At 31.3% G+C, this 18,236-nt stretch overlaps 1 protein-coding gene across 2 annotated transcripts in view; it reads left to right on the top strand.

The window, feature by feature from the left end:
• Window positions 1–14,527, top strand: part of LOC139491783 (synapse-associated protein 1-like) — a 37,454-nt gene extending 22,927 nt beyond the window's left edge. Inside the window, exons 6-8 of one of the 2 annotated variants that reach the window (XM_071279643.1) lie at window positions 6,012–6,077; window positions 9,502–9,672; window positions 10,929–14,527. In XM_071279643.1, coding sequence (XP_071135744.1) covers window positions 6,012–6,077; window positions 9,502–9,672; window positions 10,929–11,065 — 374 coding nt within the window. In that variant the 3' untranslated portion in view covers window positions 11,066–14,527. The remainder of the gene's footprint in view (window positions 1–6,011; window positions 6,078–9,501; window positions 9,673–10,928) is intronic. The other variant, XM_071279642.1, reaches the window with a different exon arrangement.
• Window positions 14,528–18,236: the final 3,709 nt, after the last annotated feature.

The following is an 18,236-nucleotide window of genomic DNA, read 5'->3' as shown; positions in this document are numbered from 1 at the left end:
TGTTTGTATAGATTAAATTGTTGCCAAGTTTTATTTATTGCCAAAATGTTTAAGGTAACTCCCAACAAAGAAGAAAAAACGAAACTGTTAAAAGCATAAGTATCAGCCCGATTTAAAGAAAATAACATTCAACTATTTTTTATTTAATTTTAGTCTTAATATTTGTCGTGCTGTTGAAACAGTTAATTTCCCGAAAGGGCTTTAAACATATCACAAAAATAAGCTTTTTCTAAGGATTAGCAATTCGTTAATATTGCAATATACAATGTAATCGTAAGTTATCTAAAGTAATCATGATTACATTAAAGAAAAGTAATCTAATGTAATCGATTACATTTGAAATAAGGTGTTATTGTAATGTAATCGATTACATTTTATTAGCAAAGTAATTGTAATTTAATCGATTACATTTGAAATAAGGTGTAATTGCAATGTAATCGATTACATTTTATTAGCAAAGTAATTGTAATTTAATCGATTACATTTGAAATAAGGTGTAATTGTAATGTAATCGATTAAATTTTCTTAGCAAAGTAATTGTAATTTGATCGATTACATTTTAAATTAATCGACCCCATCCCTGTGTCGGGCTTTATTTGTGTCTTTTGGAAAGTGTTTTCTTTGTTTCGCCAGCAAACCTGCAGAAGATGACTGGATAATATCGTGTCAAAGTTGTTGAGGCTGGGTCAACGTAGTTGACGTCATAACTCCGTGATATGCATTTTTTATTTAGAGCTGAGCAGAGTGATATAGACAATGGGACGACCGTTAATGCTTTATGTTATACCACTGTGTTTTAATCATTGTATATTGTATTCGTGGTAATGAACATCACGTCTGTGTTTGTCTTGCCTGTGACGAACGTCGCAGAATGCTAGACGTATAAAGGCTTATCCGGCATCGGCGACTGTGTAAACTTGTAATACCTATATGAAGATTTATATTTCAGAAGAAGAAGGACCTGAATACTATATACATGGCTTCAATTATATTTTGAAGTTTCTCTCTGTTATGTGTCAATTATTGTTATATGGCCTCATTGTCATGGTTCGGCGATTTCTTAAAAGCTGTATAGATTATTTTTTACACAAATTTCCTCTGTACTATGAGTAATGTAAATCTCATTTGGTATTTGGAATTCTTGAAAGGTCGACATCATTCAGGTATCATCTTTCCTCAACCTCACTTAATGGATGAGTGACTTATGTTAAATGGTTGAAGTTTCATGGTCAAGTCTGTTTCCCATATATTTGTAGCAAGATGTTTACTATATATGATGTATGCAATGATTGAAAAGAGTACATGTTGGACTGCATGGCAGGTTTCATTTTCATGGCTCGTTAGTAAACCTAATGTTTTTTTGAGGGATTGGTCGGTTTCTCTGATTCTATCAAACCATTTAAGCAAATAATACATTATTTTTGGTTTATGGAATGCTGTCCGTCTGACAGATTTCATTTTATCTTGATGTCATGTTCATAGTTTATTGATCAACATTTAGTTTTAACTTTATTCGATACTATACGCAACCGCTAATTATAATTGATGTATATCATTATAATCAGTCTTACAGCATTCATCTAAACTTGACCTCATGTGCAAGGATTATTGATAGTGTAAATACATGCCAAAATAATAGAATAACCTTTATCTTAAAGACATTCAACCATTGAAGTAAACAGGGAGACATATTCATGCGTACACTCTAATATAGTTTGAAACTATACTTTAAAATGTTTATGTTATTTTTCTGCATTGACATCTTGTACAAATAATCCCCCCTTTTCCCCATCTAGACCCATCTGTTTTGATATTCATATCATTACAGTTCCATTAGTGTACACAGTGATGTCTGCGGTTCGAACATTATTATCAATTTAGATAGACGATCGAGTTATCAATGATTAATATATTTTGACAATTTTATCATGTTTATAGCATTTATAGTTTTGTGTTTTGCAATTTTGTATCAAAACACGATCAACTTAAACAGATATTCCTGAATTACGTTCAGTGTTATCGATATATTTATATTACACTGTTGATAAATGTTTGAATATATGAAATAGACTATGATATTCAAACTGTTTAGGATGTAGCCATTTTTTGTCTCGTCTTGAAGGAGTCACAAAGTGAGGCATATGTGAAATAGTTATTTGCACGTCAATTTTTTTGTGTGTAAAATTGTACTATTTGTTAAGCCAATAATGCTTTTATGACTGATTAGATTTTTCTATGATAAGATTCACAGAATGAATTCACGTGTAAACAAATGATTAGGGGTCATTTGTGTTGTTTTAATTAGTTACCATGTAGTATATTAAGAAATAAAAGACCTGCAGACGATAATTCAAGAATTCTAACGGAAGCATATTTGTGAAATAATTACATTTTTATTTTTTGCATTTGTATATTTAGAGAAAGTTTTTAATGCAAACGTAGATTTTTGTAATTGGTTAAATTAAAAAATGAATTTTTATATTAAATTATATTAATCATTTTAATTATTTTTCCGGGTTTTAAACATGTGGGTTAAGTGAAATTTTGGAGTTGAAACTTTGCGGCAAACGCACACAGGTATAAACACGTATATTTTGTCAGCAGAAAAGATTCACATGTAAAAGTAGAGCGAATTATATTACATAACAGAAGTGGTTGCATTTTTGAACCTGAACAATTGTACCATATTACGCTAAGGGACTTACTCGCTATTACGATTTGAATAAAACCATGTCAACGTAAATAGTTATTATCTGCCACGAAAGATCCCACATTTGGCGTCGTCGACAGGATGGCAGAAGACTCTCAGCAGAAACATCAACATGTATGGTACAAGAAGATCGAAGAGGTAGTGTAGTGAAGTGTAAGCATACCAAGAATAAGACTTTAAAACGTATATGAACATTGACAATAAGTTTTAATAACATGAGAAATGATGAGCATTTAATATTTTTTTTAAATTTGTTTGAATTGGTTAAGAGAAAGCTGTTGTTGTTTGATTGGTAATGTTATAAAACAATATTTAAATACGGTTGAAAGGTTCAAAAAGGAAAAATATTTTTATTTTCTTAAAACTTTTAATTAAGATTTTTTAAAGTAAAGTAGAATAATAATTTAATTTCAGTATAAATGAGGATAATGCTGTACCCCAATTGCGCGAAGAAGTTGAGAGATTAGCTGTCTTGTGAAAGAACACAAAGTAAAGACTAAGAAGCAAGATAATGCTTGGAAAAGTCGAATCAACAAATAAAGACCCGGAATAAATTATTAAGATATTACTGAAAGTGCTCCAACAAAGATTTTACGCATACAAACAACAGGAGGAAGACCTAATATTGGCTCGTTGAATATGGTCGAGTTGTACGATATAATTATTTAACACGACGCTACGTTTGCGGCTTGTAGAGACGCTGCTCTGAAGGGTAGATTTGCAGAGTCAGTGAAGGACGATGGTTTAAGTAGAGAACTCCGCCGTTTAAATTGAGTCTCCCGCGCTTAAATTCTTTAAATTGAGAGACAGAGAATACATTGGCTAGGATGATTAGTAGCAGACTAGAAATCCACTATAAACCTGGAAGTCCAGTCGGCAAGTCTTGAAGCAGGTGCAGTTTATTAGATACACGAGCACAGGTGTCAACCATGACAAAATCCTTCTATAGGAACCACATGGCAGATTTTGGAGACTTGGTTGATATAACTGATATGTTACGAATATCAGCAGCAAATTGTGGAGACATACCCTACCTAGGTTATATTGAATGCAATCTGCAGGCCTTGGGATATACTTTTGAAAATATAGGATTCCTTGAAAGATCCAAGCGAAGATTCACTAAAACAAAAAAGAAGAGTTTCTGGCGTAATAGGCTCCAATATTTTCAAAAGTATGGAAGAAAAATTAGGACATATCTTGACCTTATATGAACAGATGAATGTCTCTAATATTTCATACAAATACAACATCAGAATCCCGAATGATCAAACAATTATACTACCAGCAGGTACTGTTAAGAAGATAGAAGATAGTAGCTGAAATGGGTCCCTGTTGGAGTTTTCTGTTGCTCAATAGGTACACGTGTTTTTGAAAACAATTCAATCTTCTCAGCATTTATCCAATTAGGGTGTGTCATGAAGTCATATTTTTTTATCATAACATACATTGAATTAAAAGGAAAGTGAATGTCCGGTAAAAATATTTAATAGAAGCATGTTTTCTGCTTCTTTTGAAAAGCTGAGGCAAAGTTATGATGATAACAAGAAGCAGCCAGTGTTTTTAGGAAGCGTCCATCGAACGCACAGGGTGTGTGCTTACCTTAACGAGAACATAGCTAGTAACTCGGGGTTTCGTCAAACATGTCAAAAACGAAATCAGTTGGGAAAAAGCCAAAGGCCAAATCAATTATGACATGAAATGCATGATAAAGCATCAGAAACCAAAAGTTCTTATAAAAGACAACTATCCCTAGATTTATGTAAATTGAATAAAACAAAAACATTTAAGTATAATTAGAGTTATTATATAAAGGTATAAGACAAGTGCCTGTGAATACACATATCCGTTTTTGTGAGACAATACAAAACTGGCAGAAGGTTTGAAACGGACACAAATTAAACCTACAAATGCTCCTGAGTGAATTAACCGAATAAAACAGCTAGCAAATAACCCTTAGCCTAACCCTAAACCAAATAAAACAGCTAAACATTGCAAAGAAAGAAACATATTTAAGATGGAAAAAAATCTGGGGTTGATATTGCCTTAATATTCAATATTGTGTTGATGAAAAAACCCAATACATTAAGGAGCTTGGTGATAAAAAACCCAATTTGATATTAACATGAGGGGTGAATTGGAATTGATAATGCAATTAAAAAACTTTATCACCCAATTATATAAGAAAATGGTGGGTAAAAACCCCAATTTGTGAATTCTTATCTGGAGCTCTGGCCTACATGTACTATGATTTATAGAATAGTCATGGTAGTAATGTTCTGAAGTTGTAAATTCAATTGCAGACCAAGTATTCAACAACAAGTAAAATAGATTGGAAATTTCAAATTTAATATGAATTAAATAAATCTTAAATTAATGGGCTGACACATTTAGTGTCAATGATCAGCTCAATAGGAAAGCCACTCATGAATACAAATACTTTCAAGGAATGACACACTTCTGGCCAAGTTCGGATGGAACTCGAGTACTGACTCTAGTTCCATATGAACGGTAAATAATTTTGAAATTTAAGGACTCTAGATTACCGGAAATACAAGGCCCCTACTCTGAATATGTTTACATTCAAATTTGATTGGATCGACGTCGTAACATCTGGGATATCGAGTTGTTCTCTAGTAACCCTGCCACAACCCAGGGCTCATTGAGTTCTAATGGCGGGAAAGCTATATCCAATCATAACAGGTGTTATATATGACCATGTCAATCCTATCTACTCTAGATATCCATCCGAACTTGGCCAGTGTGACAGAATCTGACCCTCAGTGGTGATGTGGTATATAAGTGTCCATGAGTGCCAATGAAACAACTCTCCTTTCAAGTCACAATTTGTAAAAGTTAACCATTATAGGTAAAGGTACGGTCTTCAACATGGAGCCTTGGCTCACACCAAAACGCAAGCTATAAAGGGCACCAAAAATAACATATAATTTACATGTTATATGTCCTTGTAAATAAACCATTTACTGAAGTCAAATCTCTTTCTGTCTAGTCTGCAACATTTGTGAGAAAGACATCTAACCCCTATCTGATCTTCATTAATATGTCGATATGTAACTTAGTTTCAATCCAATTGACATACTTTAATGGTATAGAAATTTTCGAAATGAATTTGAGGATTATTGATTGTTGATTGCTTAATACCAAGTGACAAGTGTTAAATGCATGTTCATGATGATAGTTGCATGAATAATAAGAATGAGTCTTTGTTTTTATTTATAAGAAAGAACATCCCACTGTTCAGGGGTATTAAAACAAGAACAACACTATCCTGTTTATTTTACAGGTTCAATGGGAAGTAGGTCTAACAGTACAGGGTCATTTAAGTCTTCAGATGAAAACCAAGAAAAAGGTATGACTAACTGTACTCCAACAATTTATATCATTTTTTTGAAATTTGCATCACAGTTTCCTTTGGCTTTTATTCCATGATCTCATGTTTTATAAAAAAGAAGATGTGGTATGATTGCCAATGAGACAACTATCCACAAAAAACCAAAATGACACAGACATTAACAACTATAGGTCACCGTACGGCCTTCAACAATGAGCAAAGCCCATACCGCATAGTCAGCTAATGAAGGCCCCGATAAGACAATGTAAAACAATTCAAGCGAGAAAACTAACGGCCTAATTTATGTAGAAAAATGAACGAAAAACAAATATGTAACACATAAACAAACGACAACCACTGATTTACAGACTCCTGACTTGGGACAGGCACATACATAAATAATGTGGCGGGTTGAACATATTAACAGGATCCCAACCCTCCCCCTAACCTAGGACAGTGGTATAACAGTACAACATAAGAACGAACTATAAAACTCAGTTGAAAAAGGCTAAACTCATCAGATGGACAAAAATACAAGTGGATGTGGCTGGGTATTTATACATCCCGACACAAAAAGACACAATGAACAGATCTGAGACTACTCACAGTTATCTGACAGCTAGTTTAAAGCCACTAACAACTACTAAAAAAATCATGCATCTAAGACTAAACTATCAATCCGTACACATCCAACATCCAATTGATTTAGTGTACAGACATCATAAACAGCCAGAGAAAAACATGACCTTGTGCAATGCCAAGTTACAGGTATCGACAGATTGTAGATCCATGAATATGTATATAACATACTAGTAATATTTAGTTAGCTTTTAATTTACTGATAACAAAATCAATATTTATACCAATAAAAACAATGTTCAGTGATCTTATTACAGTGTTGAATAGGTAACCTTTTAGAATAAGTTTATTTTAAAGAGCGACAAGTTTACATGGATCATTTCTAAATTCCGGGCATGGTTAACAACATTTCCGTAAAAATGAGGATGTGCTATATAATCCTGGTACCTTTGATAACTATCCCGTTTGAAATTAGTTTTCTACAGGTACAACCAAACTTCAAAACCAAATCTTTATATCTATGGAAAAATTTAGTAAAGGTTTTAAGTAATTTATGGTAACGATATCCCTGGTTTAATAATTTACCAGTAATACATAGGTTGCGTTCGTTAAAATCAAAAACGTAACAATAGACACGGGTAGTTTGCATTTTATTCCAGTTGAGCTACTGTACATGTACTTCTGACAGAATCAATAGAAGATTTACACTTGTATGCAAATTCTTCCGACGTTACATAAAAACATACAAGTTCCTGTAAATTTTAACATCAAAATTTAGAAAATTTGACATCACAATTTAGAAAATTTGACATCACAATTTAGAAAATTTGACATCACAATTTAGAAAATTTGACACCACAATTTAGACAATTTGACATCGCAATTTTAAATTGATTGTTGCATGATGTCAGAAGGTTATTCAGGGCAGATCTTCATTCATTCAGAGACAAAATTCAGCTAAATATCAAAAGTGTAAATTAGTTTTAATGTTGGACTGAAATATTGTCATGAAAGGAGTGCAACTTATATAGTGATGGCAAATATGTCAAGTTTGTGTGGCATTCCAGTGGATCTTCTTTTACAAGTTGAAAGCAATTACAATTTGTAAGTTTGTACAATAGGTGTACAGTGGACTTTACTTTTTGTTTTGCTGTAACACTACATCATGAATATAGAAAACCAACTCATTTTCATGTATATTTTATTTAGCACTAAATTTTTGGTAGTCATTTTCATTGCAATTTATTTTCATGATCTTTTTAATTTCTTGATATGTATGGAAAGATACAAGTTTCATGTATATATGTTACAGTGAATTTGTATAATCTGGGATTATGTAGAATCCCTGATTTTTCAGGGAATATGTAGAATCACTAACATCATTAGTAATTATATATAATCCCTGAAAATGACCAGTGATTTTACATAATCACTGGACATTTTAATAATTATTCTACAAATTCCCTTACATGATTTCAGGGATTATGAATAATTTAATTATCTTTGATGAAAAAAAAATGATACAGACAAATTATATTTTTTTCTTTCATATTCCTTGCCAGATGAAATAATTTAGTTTTTTAAACACAGAGGATGATCTAAAAGATATAATCAACACAGGGTTTCTAGATAAAGTTGAAGACTTAAAAACTAAATAATATCAACATTTCCTTTATAGCATTAGATTTACATGTAATGTTTGTTTATTAAAAGCCAGCGTCAAATGGATATTCATGTTCTATTTGTAAATATACAAAGCATGCTATTTGTGGTACATGTAAAACAAATGATGAAGAAGATTGTGGACCATCTGTTTTGTGTTTTTTTTTTGTGTGTGTTAAAATGAACATGAAATTCAAACTGTGAGAACTTAGGCATCTAAATGTATAGAAAAACAGGCAGAACTTAGGATTGACAAATAGAATTGTTTTTTAGAGGAAGCTTGCATTAGGTGTAATATTCTCATAGCAATTCCACAGGGTAAAAAAGGAACGAGAAAGCCAAAAAAACATAATGGCAATTGTTAAAAAAAAGTCTAAAAAAGGATATGAACTGGCCACAAAACATGGTATCTTTCTTACTCGAACCAGTTCAAGGTTGCAAATTCCCATTTTTTGGGGGCAGGGGGGAGGTACCAGATGTTTTTACCGAACACTTTATTTCTCTTAGGTGCGTCATTAAAATCTGATTCGATATGTGCAGGAAAAGGTTTTTCAAAATGTGATTATTGTGGTAAAAACAGATATGAAGCATATTATTTTAATATATCATGTATATTGTGCCTTACATTTAAAAAAAATTAGGGTTAGCATTTTGATATATTGTGCTTAACATTTTACAATTTATGTTACTTTATAATGATTTTTCTATTTGATTTTATAGAATAAATATAAAACTATTTCTTCATTTCAGTTATTATGTAGAATCCCTGACGTTTTTTTCTAGTGATTATACATAATCCCTGAAAATTTTAGTGATTATATATAATCCCTAAACTAGCCAGTGATTCTACATAATCCCTGAAAATTTCAGGGATTCTACATAATCCCTGAAAATTTCAGGGATTCTACATAATCACTGATTATACAAATTTACTGTAACATATATACGATTTAAAATCATGTTATGTTGTCTTCTTGCAAAATTAGTAGGTTTACAGTATATCGATTTTTTTGTATATGTTGTTTTGTAGTAGTGAGTCAATGATTGCTAATGTATTGATAAAGGAAAATATGACTCATGGTCATCTTCTTTGATGTTGACATAAGTGCCAATTAACATTGTATTGTATGGTCTGGTTGTTGTCTCTTTGACACATTCCCCATTTCAATTCTTAATTTTATCTCTTCTTTTTTTGTAACAGAATCAACACCTCCACAGGCAATCCAACAGAAATCTAAAGTAGAAGATGACATTCCTTGTAGTCCAGCAGAGAATGAGTTTGTTAGTGATACATTCCAAGCTGATGCTCTCAATGATGAAGATTTGAAAAAAGAAATGCAACAACTCCATGTAGAAGATGACAAAAAGGGAGGTAATACACATCTACCTTAAAATTAAGAAAACGAGGTTAATTTACACTTAATAAAAAAAAACATTGATTTTTTTTACCGGGTCTGTGAAACATATAAAAAGAGGCTGAATTCTTTATATCTACAAAAAAAAAAGATGTAGGATAATTGCCAATGAGACAACTTCTTCTCCAGAGACCAAATGACATAGAAGTTTACTTTCATTTTATTAATTAGACTATTCTTTATCAAAGTGAAGGCATGCATTTGGTCTAAAATTAAAAAAATCATATAATCATTACATTTAATCAAATAGTTTTTAGAAAAGATTACATACTAAAATAGATGACCAGATTATGGCTAGGAGTCTAATGTATAAGTTATTTCTCTGATTCAAATGTTAAAATTGTCCAGAGAAATTTAAGAAAAGAAGAACATATATCTTCCTTATGTCTATAACTAAAACAATCTGAATGACAAAGGTAGACAACTCTACATAAAGCAATTGTTTACCTGAACGAGTAAATAAAGGTAACTTTTATTAGTATATACCTCTTACTGTATCATATGTACTATCTAATATACGTGGAAATATTCAAATTAAGTACCAACAGTTACTATAAAAAGCCACTTCAAAATTGATAAGTTTGCCTTCTTTGTAACAGTTAACCTTGAAAATTAGGAAATGTGCCCATGATTTCCAATAAGACAACTTTTCACCAGAGGTTAATGAGGTCGATGTCAGCAATTATAGGACACTGTTAGGTCTTCAACAATTAGAAAGAAGCAATAATGTTTTGTCACTTATAAAAGGTCCAGACATGGAAAAAGATTAAACATTTAAAAAAAAGAACTAACAGCCTTATTTATAAGAAAACAATTAATGAAAACAAATATGAGAGATTTGAACGAACATCTACCCACTGAGCTACAATCTCCTAACATTATTACTTTTAAAACTGATATAGAAAATGTGACTGCAAAAAAATTGTGAAATCACTATTGAAATTATGAATGTAAATATTTATTAACAACCTGATGCTGTTGCAATTTTAGAACTTTTTTGTCTAAATGCTCTTTATTGTTATCAACATCGTACTTTATTTGGTCTTTTTGAATTTTAATTCAAGTGTCACTGATGAGTCTTTTGTAGACAAAATGTGCGTCTGGCGTAAATATAAAATTTCAATCCTGGTATCTATGATAAGTTTATTTCACTTAAATGCAATAACTTCTGAGTTTACAGTAATACATTGTGTGATAAATTTATTTTGTTTAGATGACAATGAATGGGAAAATGAACTACAGGCTGAATTGAAAGAATATGAAATGGTGGGCCAAGAAGGAGAAATCTTAGATGATGAACTAGAAAATGAAATCCTACAAGAAATTGAAAATGAAACCAATAACATGTAAACCATAGACTAAATCTTGATATCATATCGGGGACCTTATTTTCATCACATGGAAATTTGTATCTTCATAATGGGGCAATTCATGCTGAACTTCATGCTGAACTTCATGCTCATTCATATGTTGTGGTAAAGAAATTTGTGATATGATTAAAACAAAGACCTGAAAATGAATAGGCAAATTGCACTGAAAAATTATTTTCCCCTAAATCCAACATCTAAATCCAACTGATTGGTCATAGGTTTGGGCAAGGAATTTATTAGATTATATATTTTCTGATTTCCAACATTTGGTTAGTTCCAATCTTAAGAAATACCAAAAAAAAAAAATTGTGAATGGTCATCAAGTTAATTTAGTGTCTTATAATTTTGTATATCGCTCTATCATTGAAAATGTATACTTAATTTCATATGATTTCATCTCATGGTGGAGAAATTTAACTACTATATATGTATGTTAATGTATATGCTGTATATGTAAATCAGTAATGCTAGTAATTCGTTTGGCTAAAGGAAATGATCTTTTGACATATCATATATTAATGTTTATGATTTGACAAAAAAAACCCATTATAAGACAGTGGGGTTTTTGTAAAGATTCATGCATTTTAATCTATAAACTTAAAAGTGATGAGATTTGTACAAAAGTTCATATTTTCAACTTATCTGTTAGACATATGGGATATGTAAACCGTGGTATAGAATTTTGTTGCTTGTTTTTTCTATGTTTTTGTATTTTGTATAAACGAGTTAAACAATTGGGCTGGATATTTGTTGTAAAATGAAAACTACTAATAACTGAAACCTAAAGGAGCTGTTGCATTGAAAGACATCTTTATGCCAATTTATTCTTTTTATTTTTAAAAGAAAATTTAATTAAAAAAACCGAATAAATCTTATTAATGTATGGTAGGTGCTATATGATGAGTTAGTCAGTCAGTCTCAATGTGACATTGACATTTTCACATGCACAGTAAGGGCTATTCCATTTAAATGTATATGTGGGAGGGTAGGTAGGGAAGTTTAATTTTTGATTGTGGGTCATGGGTCTTTTTTTCAGTATGCATCTATTACCATTATGCCAAATTATCTAAAAAATGGTTATTAGTTGTAGGGATATTTAGAAGTCCTTTCCTAACCTCCTAACCTCTCACACACTTGTTAACGGTACAGCCCTAATGTCATGAATGTGATCTATGTCTCCTATCCTCTCACACACTTGTTAATGGTACAGCCCTAATGTCATGAATGTGATCTATGTCAATCCAATTTCTATGTTTCTTTATATTATTGAGATTTTAATGTATAATTTTTTTTCCTTTACAACTTGAAACCTTATAAAGTTAAAAAATTATCTGCTAAATATATGTAGATGCATTTGATAAGTAAGAAGTAAGTCAAGCATTTTGCATTGGATTGCCTAATACACTCATCTATTTTACTGTTTCGGTATTTAGTAGGTTCCTATAAATTCATCTAATTAACTATTTCAAAATTTGTTAAGGCTGTGGGTAATTTGATTCTTAGAACAGGAAAATGAAAATAACTCATATATATTGGTTGGACATCTACTATTTAGGACAATGTAAACCAATTACAATGGTTCAGTCTATGCATTTGAAAATATTACCCAGAATGCATTACATTTTGATTTGATGTTGTCTTCCTATTAATCTGATTTTATTTGTGTTTTTACTGATTTTTGCTGTTCAAAGTTGTCTCTGGGGCTTTTTACAGAATGACTTTCTGTAAGGTCCTTGCTCAACATTGATATAGTTGTTCCTTTTCTTGCTTGTTTGACTGTGTGGGGAATATTCTCATTATTGGCAGTCAAACCACTGTTTCTTATTTTATATTCTGTAATTTATGGATAACTGCTAACAAGCATTTATTCTTATTTTATTTAGTTGTCATTGATGTCCAAAAATTTAACTGACTCCAAGTCTAGTAATTTTGTTTGTCTATAAAGTCAACTTGTTATAAAACGTCAAGAAATTACTGACACAACAGGTTTAATTTTTTTAACCATTACCTGTGTGATATTTTTTTATTTTAGTGATCATAGAAAAATCATTATATTGTACTGCCATTATTTACTCTTCCGTTTTAGATAGTGCTGTTCTGTTTGGTATTTTGGTAGATGTGATACGAAACATGTAATAGTTATGTATAAAATTATGTTATGCAATTGTTTGTTGAATTTATTGAGATTTAGTTATTGCTATTATATCTTGTTAAATTTTGTATAATTCGGTTTGATGTATTATTATTTTTATACACCTAATGTGCATATTGATGTGTGTGTATTTATAGATATATTGTTGTCTTAATATTTTTTGGGAGGGGAAACTCAAGAAAAACCCTTTTAGCCAAACAATTTTGTGTTTGTAGTGCATTTTTCCTGATTTTTGATTGCTGATCCCTCTTTATTTTTTCAGAGTGACTCGAGTCCCATCTCCTTTTTGAAAGTCTTGGGTCAGAAAATGCTATTTGCCTCTTGATTCAATGTTAGCATGTTGTGTCTTAACTTAAAAAGGCACGTTGTAATACCTGATAACTTTTTATTATGTTGTAGCATGTTTCTACTGAAATAAAACAGCTTATTCCTTTGTATAAAGAAGAATTGTTGCACTTCTTATGCAATTGCTATGACAGTTGTTTGCATATTTACAAAATGTGATGAAATGTAAATTTCTACTCAAAATTAGATGCATTTCTTTAGTATTGGCTAGAAATTGTACTTTCATTAAGTAATCAACTCTTTCTTTTTGAGGGGGTTACAGGTTAGCTTAAGGGATAATGAAAGATATTGTGTATGTATTGTTTTGTCAATTACACTTTCTGTTTGTGGTGTTGTTTATGAAAATTTTCAGAACATTTTGTACTAACAATAAACAGAAACATGTTAAATGTGACTTTAACTCCCTCCGAGTCATATATATTGATCCCTATAATGGCTGAATATAGCTTATTATGATACATAAGACTGCCTGAAATATGCCAGTGTACATGAAGGGGACTCTACACATTAACATGCTTACCAATCATACCACATCTAATTAGTTTATTGTTTTTAAAAATCAGTGGTTTGTGCTTCTTTGGTACTATGATTATTAAGCCAATTCTAACTTTTCTTTTTGTTTTTTTTTATTAAAAATCATTTATATATTTTTGAACACAGATAGCTTCTTCGGCTCTAAAACTTACTTGGCTAACAAACAACAAAAATATAGAATTATAAAAAATATAAAAAAGCACTAAAATTTAATATTGGATACATACAATGTCTCATTATGAAATAATTTCCAGTATAATATATAAGAGTAGGTTAATACTATATACAATATGTATATTGATATTATTTAAATTCGAAAGGTTAAAACTCTGTAGTATTCACAAATCACCTTATGATGTAGTGAAATGAATTTAATTATGTGTAAATATGTAAATAAATAATACAACAAAGTATATGATTTGAGTTTTACATTCCTTGCTTTTAGAAAGAATTGGAGAATCCTGCATCAACATCATTTAAAAAAAAAGTATATTTACTATCTACAGCAAAAACCTTGTTACATATTTAAGCTGAAATCTGAGCAGATGCCAGAAAAAAACCAATAATAAAAATTGAGGAAAAATCGACAACACCACAGACAAGAAAAAAACAACCCAAAAAACGTTTACAAAATAACAGATTTTATTTTTGTCCCCTACTGACGAAATTGATGGGCACTCCATATGTCCATCCGTCAATGCGGCAATCATTTTTCCACACTTTTTTCTAATTGCTTGATGATATTGATTTTGACATTTGGTGTATTGTTTTATCACAAGTTACAACTCAAGTTCGAATTTTGTTATGGTCCTTGAACTTAAGAAAAAAATCTTTAAAATATTCAGTTTTCCACCTTTATTTGTCATGCTTGAATATGTTGACTTGATAATTGGAATATAGTTTTATCATAACCAGTAACAGATCAAGTTCAAATTTGTTCCAGTCTGATGATTTTGTGCAGAGCAATGGTCCTTGGACTCAGAAAATTCACTTAAATCATCAGTTTTCCACACTTTCTTTTCGTCATGCTTGAAGACTTTGATTTGATATTTGTAATCTAGTTTACACCGTGACAAGTTATATATCAAGTTACCATTTTGTTCCAGGAGGGGATTATTTATTGCCAGGCAATGTCCAAAGAATACTTGTTTAAATTTAGCAACATTAATTCCTCTTCAAAGAAGGGTTGTACTCTTTTGTCCACCAGTGGCCCCTTCCATTAAATTTGATATTGATTAATGTTTGTTGACATTCTAGTAAAAAAAAAAAAAAATTCTTGTAGCTTGCCAAAGGTTTGATTGATTTAATGTTTGTATAGATTAAATTGTTGCCAAGTTTTATTTATTGCCAAAATGTTTAAGGTAACTCCCAACAAAGAAGAAAAAACGAGACAGTTAAAAGCATAAGTATCAGCCCGATTTAAAGAAAATAACATTCAACTAGTTTTTATTTAATTTCAGTCTAACTAACTGTCGTGCTGTTGAAACAGTTAATTTCCCGAAATCAGCTGTAATCGATTACATTTTGCAGTGTTACCCTATGTAATTAGTAATGGTGTAATTTCTGATTACAAGTAATCGAAATGTAATTAATTACATTTAAAAAACAGGTGTTATCATGATTACTTTTAGATTACTTTAAGATTACATTCATATGATTACTTGCTGATTACAAATCTTGCATATATAGAAAATAGTTTTTGATAGACAATATGAAAATAAGAAAATGTAAAGCATGAATGAAAAATCATGAAACTAGTATTCACTATGATGAATCTTTGTTTAATGTGATAAATTGTATCATCTTTATAACAAGTTTTGTATAACCAAGTGTTTTATTTTGTTAGCAATTTACTAAAGGAATTTGCCTTTCCAATTTTTTGTTTTGAGATTGAGCTCTTATGATACAAGAATATGCATGAAAGCATTTTTTATTCCTTGATTGAACACTTCTGATATCAACTCCAATTTCATATCTGTTTGCCCAATTTTTTTTTTATAAAACTACATTGATATTCAAAAGCAGAAACATTTAGTTCCAATTTGACTTTGATGTTCGATAAATGTATGAGCCCATTTTATTGTCGAGCCTGCAACTTTTGTTGCAGAAAGCTCGACATAGGGATTGTGATCCGGCGGCGGCGGCTACGGCGGCGGCGGCGGCTACGGCGGCTACGGCGGCGGCGTTAGCTCACTTCTTAAAAGCTTTATATTTTAGAAGGTGGAAGACCTGGATGCTTCATACTTTGTATATAGATGCTTCATGTTACGAAGTTTCCGTCAGTCACGTCCAATGTCCTTGACCTCATTTTTATGGTTCAGTGACCACTTGAACAAAAAGTTCAATTTTTTTGTAATGTTGAATTCTCTCTATTATAAGTAATAGGATAACTATATTTGATATGTGCGTACTTTGCAAGGTCCTCGTGTCTGTCAGACAGTTTTGACTTGACCTCGACCTCATTTCATGGATCAGTGAACAAGGTTAAGTTTTGGTGGTCAAGTCGATATCTCAGATACCATAAGCAATAGGGCTAGTATATTCGGTGTATGGAAGGACTGTAAGGTGTACATGTCCAACTGGCAGGTGTCATCTGACCTTGACCTCATTTTCATGGTTCAGTGGTTATAGTTAAATTTTTGTGTTTTGGTCTGTTTTTCTCATGCAATAGGTCTACTATATTTGTTGCATGGAATGATTGTTAAGTGTACATGTCTAGCGGGCAGATGTCATGTGACCTTGACCTCATTTTCATGGTTCAGTGGTCAAAGTTAAGTTTTTGAGTTTTGGTCTTTTTATCTAATGCTATATGCCATAGGTCAACTATATTTGGTGTATGGAAATATTTTATGATCTTTATGTCAGTCGAGCAGGTTTTATTTAACCGTGACCTCATTTTCACGGTTCATTGCACAGTGTTAAGTTTTTGTGTTTTGGTCTATTTTTCTTAAACTATAAGTAATGTGTCAACTATATATGTTGTATAGAAGCATTGTTAGCTGTACCTGTCTGCCTGGCATGGTTCATCTGACCTTGACCTCTTTTTCAAGGTTCATTGGTCTTTGTTTAGTTATCTTGGTTAATGTTAAGTTTATGTGACAGTCGTAATAAAGCTTAGCTTTATACTTAGGACTATCAACATAATATCAATGATTAGTATAGAAGGCGAGACATTTCAGCGTGTGCACTCTTGTTCAAAAAGAATTTAAAACCAGATTTCATTTTTTGACAAACTGAATAAATTTTGTTTTCCATAAATATTATGATATGTGCTTTCTAATTACATCAAGTATTAAAAATTTTCAAACAAATAATGACGATTACCCAAGCTCACCTATTTTTTATACGACCGCAAAAATTTTAATTTTTCGTCGTATATTGCTATCACGTTGGCGTCGTCGTCTGCGTTGTCGTCGTCGTCGTCTTGCGTCGTCGTCGTCCGAATACTTTTAGTTTTCGCACTCTAACTTTAGTAAAAGTGAATAGAAATCTATGAAATTTTAACACAAGGTTTATGACCATAAAAGGAAGGTTGGGTTTGATTTTGGGAGGTTTGGTCCCAACAATTTAGGAATAAGGGGCCCAAAGGGTCCAAAATTGAACTTTGTTTGATTTCATCAAAAATTGAATAATTGGGGTTCTTTGATATAGTGAATCTAACTGTGTATGTAGATTCTTAATTTTTGGTCCTGTTTTCAAATTGGTCTACATTAAGGTTCAAAAGGTCCAAAATTAAACTTAGTTTGATTTTAACAAAAATTGAATCCTTGGGGTTCTTTGATATGCTGAATCTAAAAATGTACTTAATTTTTTTATTATTGGCCCAGTTTTCAAGTTGGTCCAAATCGGGGTCCAAAATTAAACTTTGTTTGATTTCATCAAAAATTGAATAATTGGGGTTCTTTGATATGCCAACTCTAACTGGGTATGTAGATTCTTAATTTTTGGTCCCGTTTTCAATTTGGTCTACATTAAAGTCCAAAGGGTCCAAAATTAAACTAAGTTTGATTTTAACAAAAATTGAATTCTTGGGCTTTTTTGATCTGCTGAATCTAAACACATACTTAGATTTTTTATTATGGGCCCAGTTTTCAAGTTGGTTCAAATCAGGATCCAAAAT

The sequence above is a fragment of the Mytilus edulis genome, chromosome 10 (assembly GCF_963676685.1).
Source record: "Mytilus edulis chromosome 10, xbMytEdul2.2, whole genome shotgun sequence".
In the NCBI taxonomy this organism is placed as follows: Eukaryota; Metazoa; Mollusca; class Bivalvia; order Mytilida; family Mytilidae; genus Mytilus; species Mytilus edulis.
Note: the sequence above shows the minus strand (reverse complement) of the source record. Positions and strands in the feature narration are given on the sequence as shown.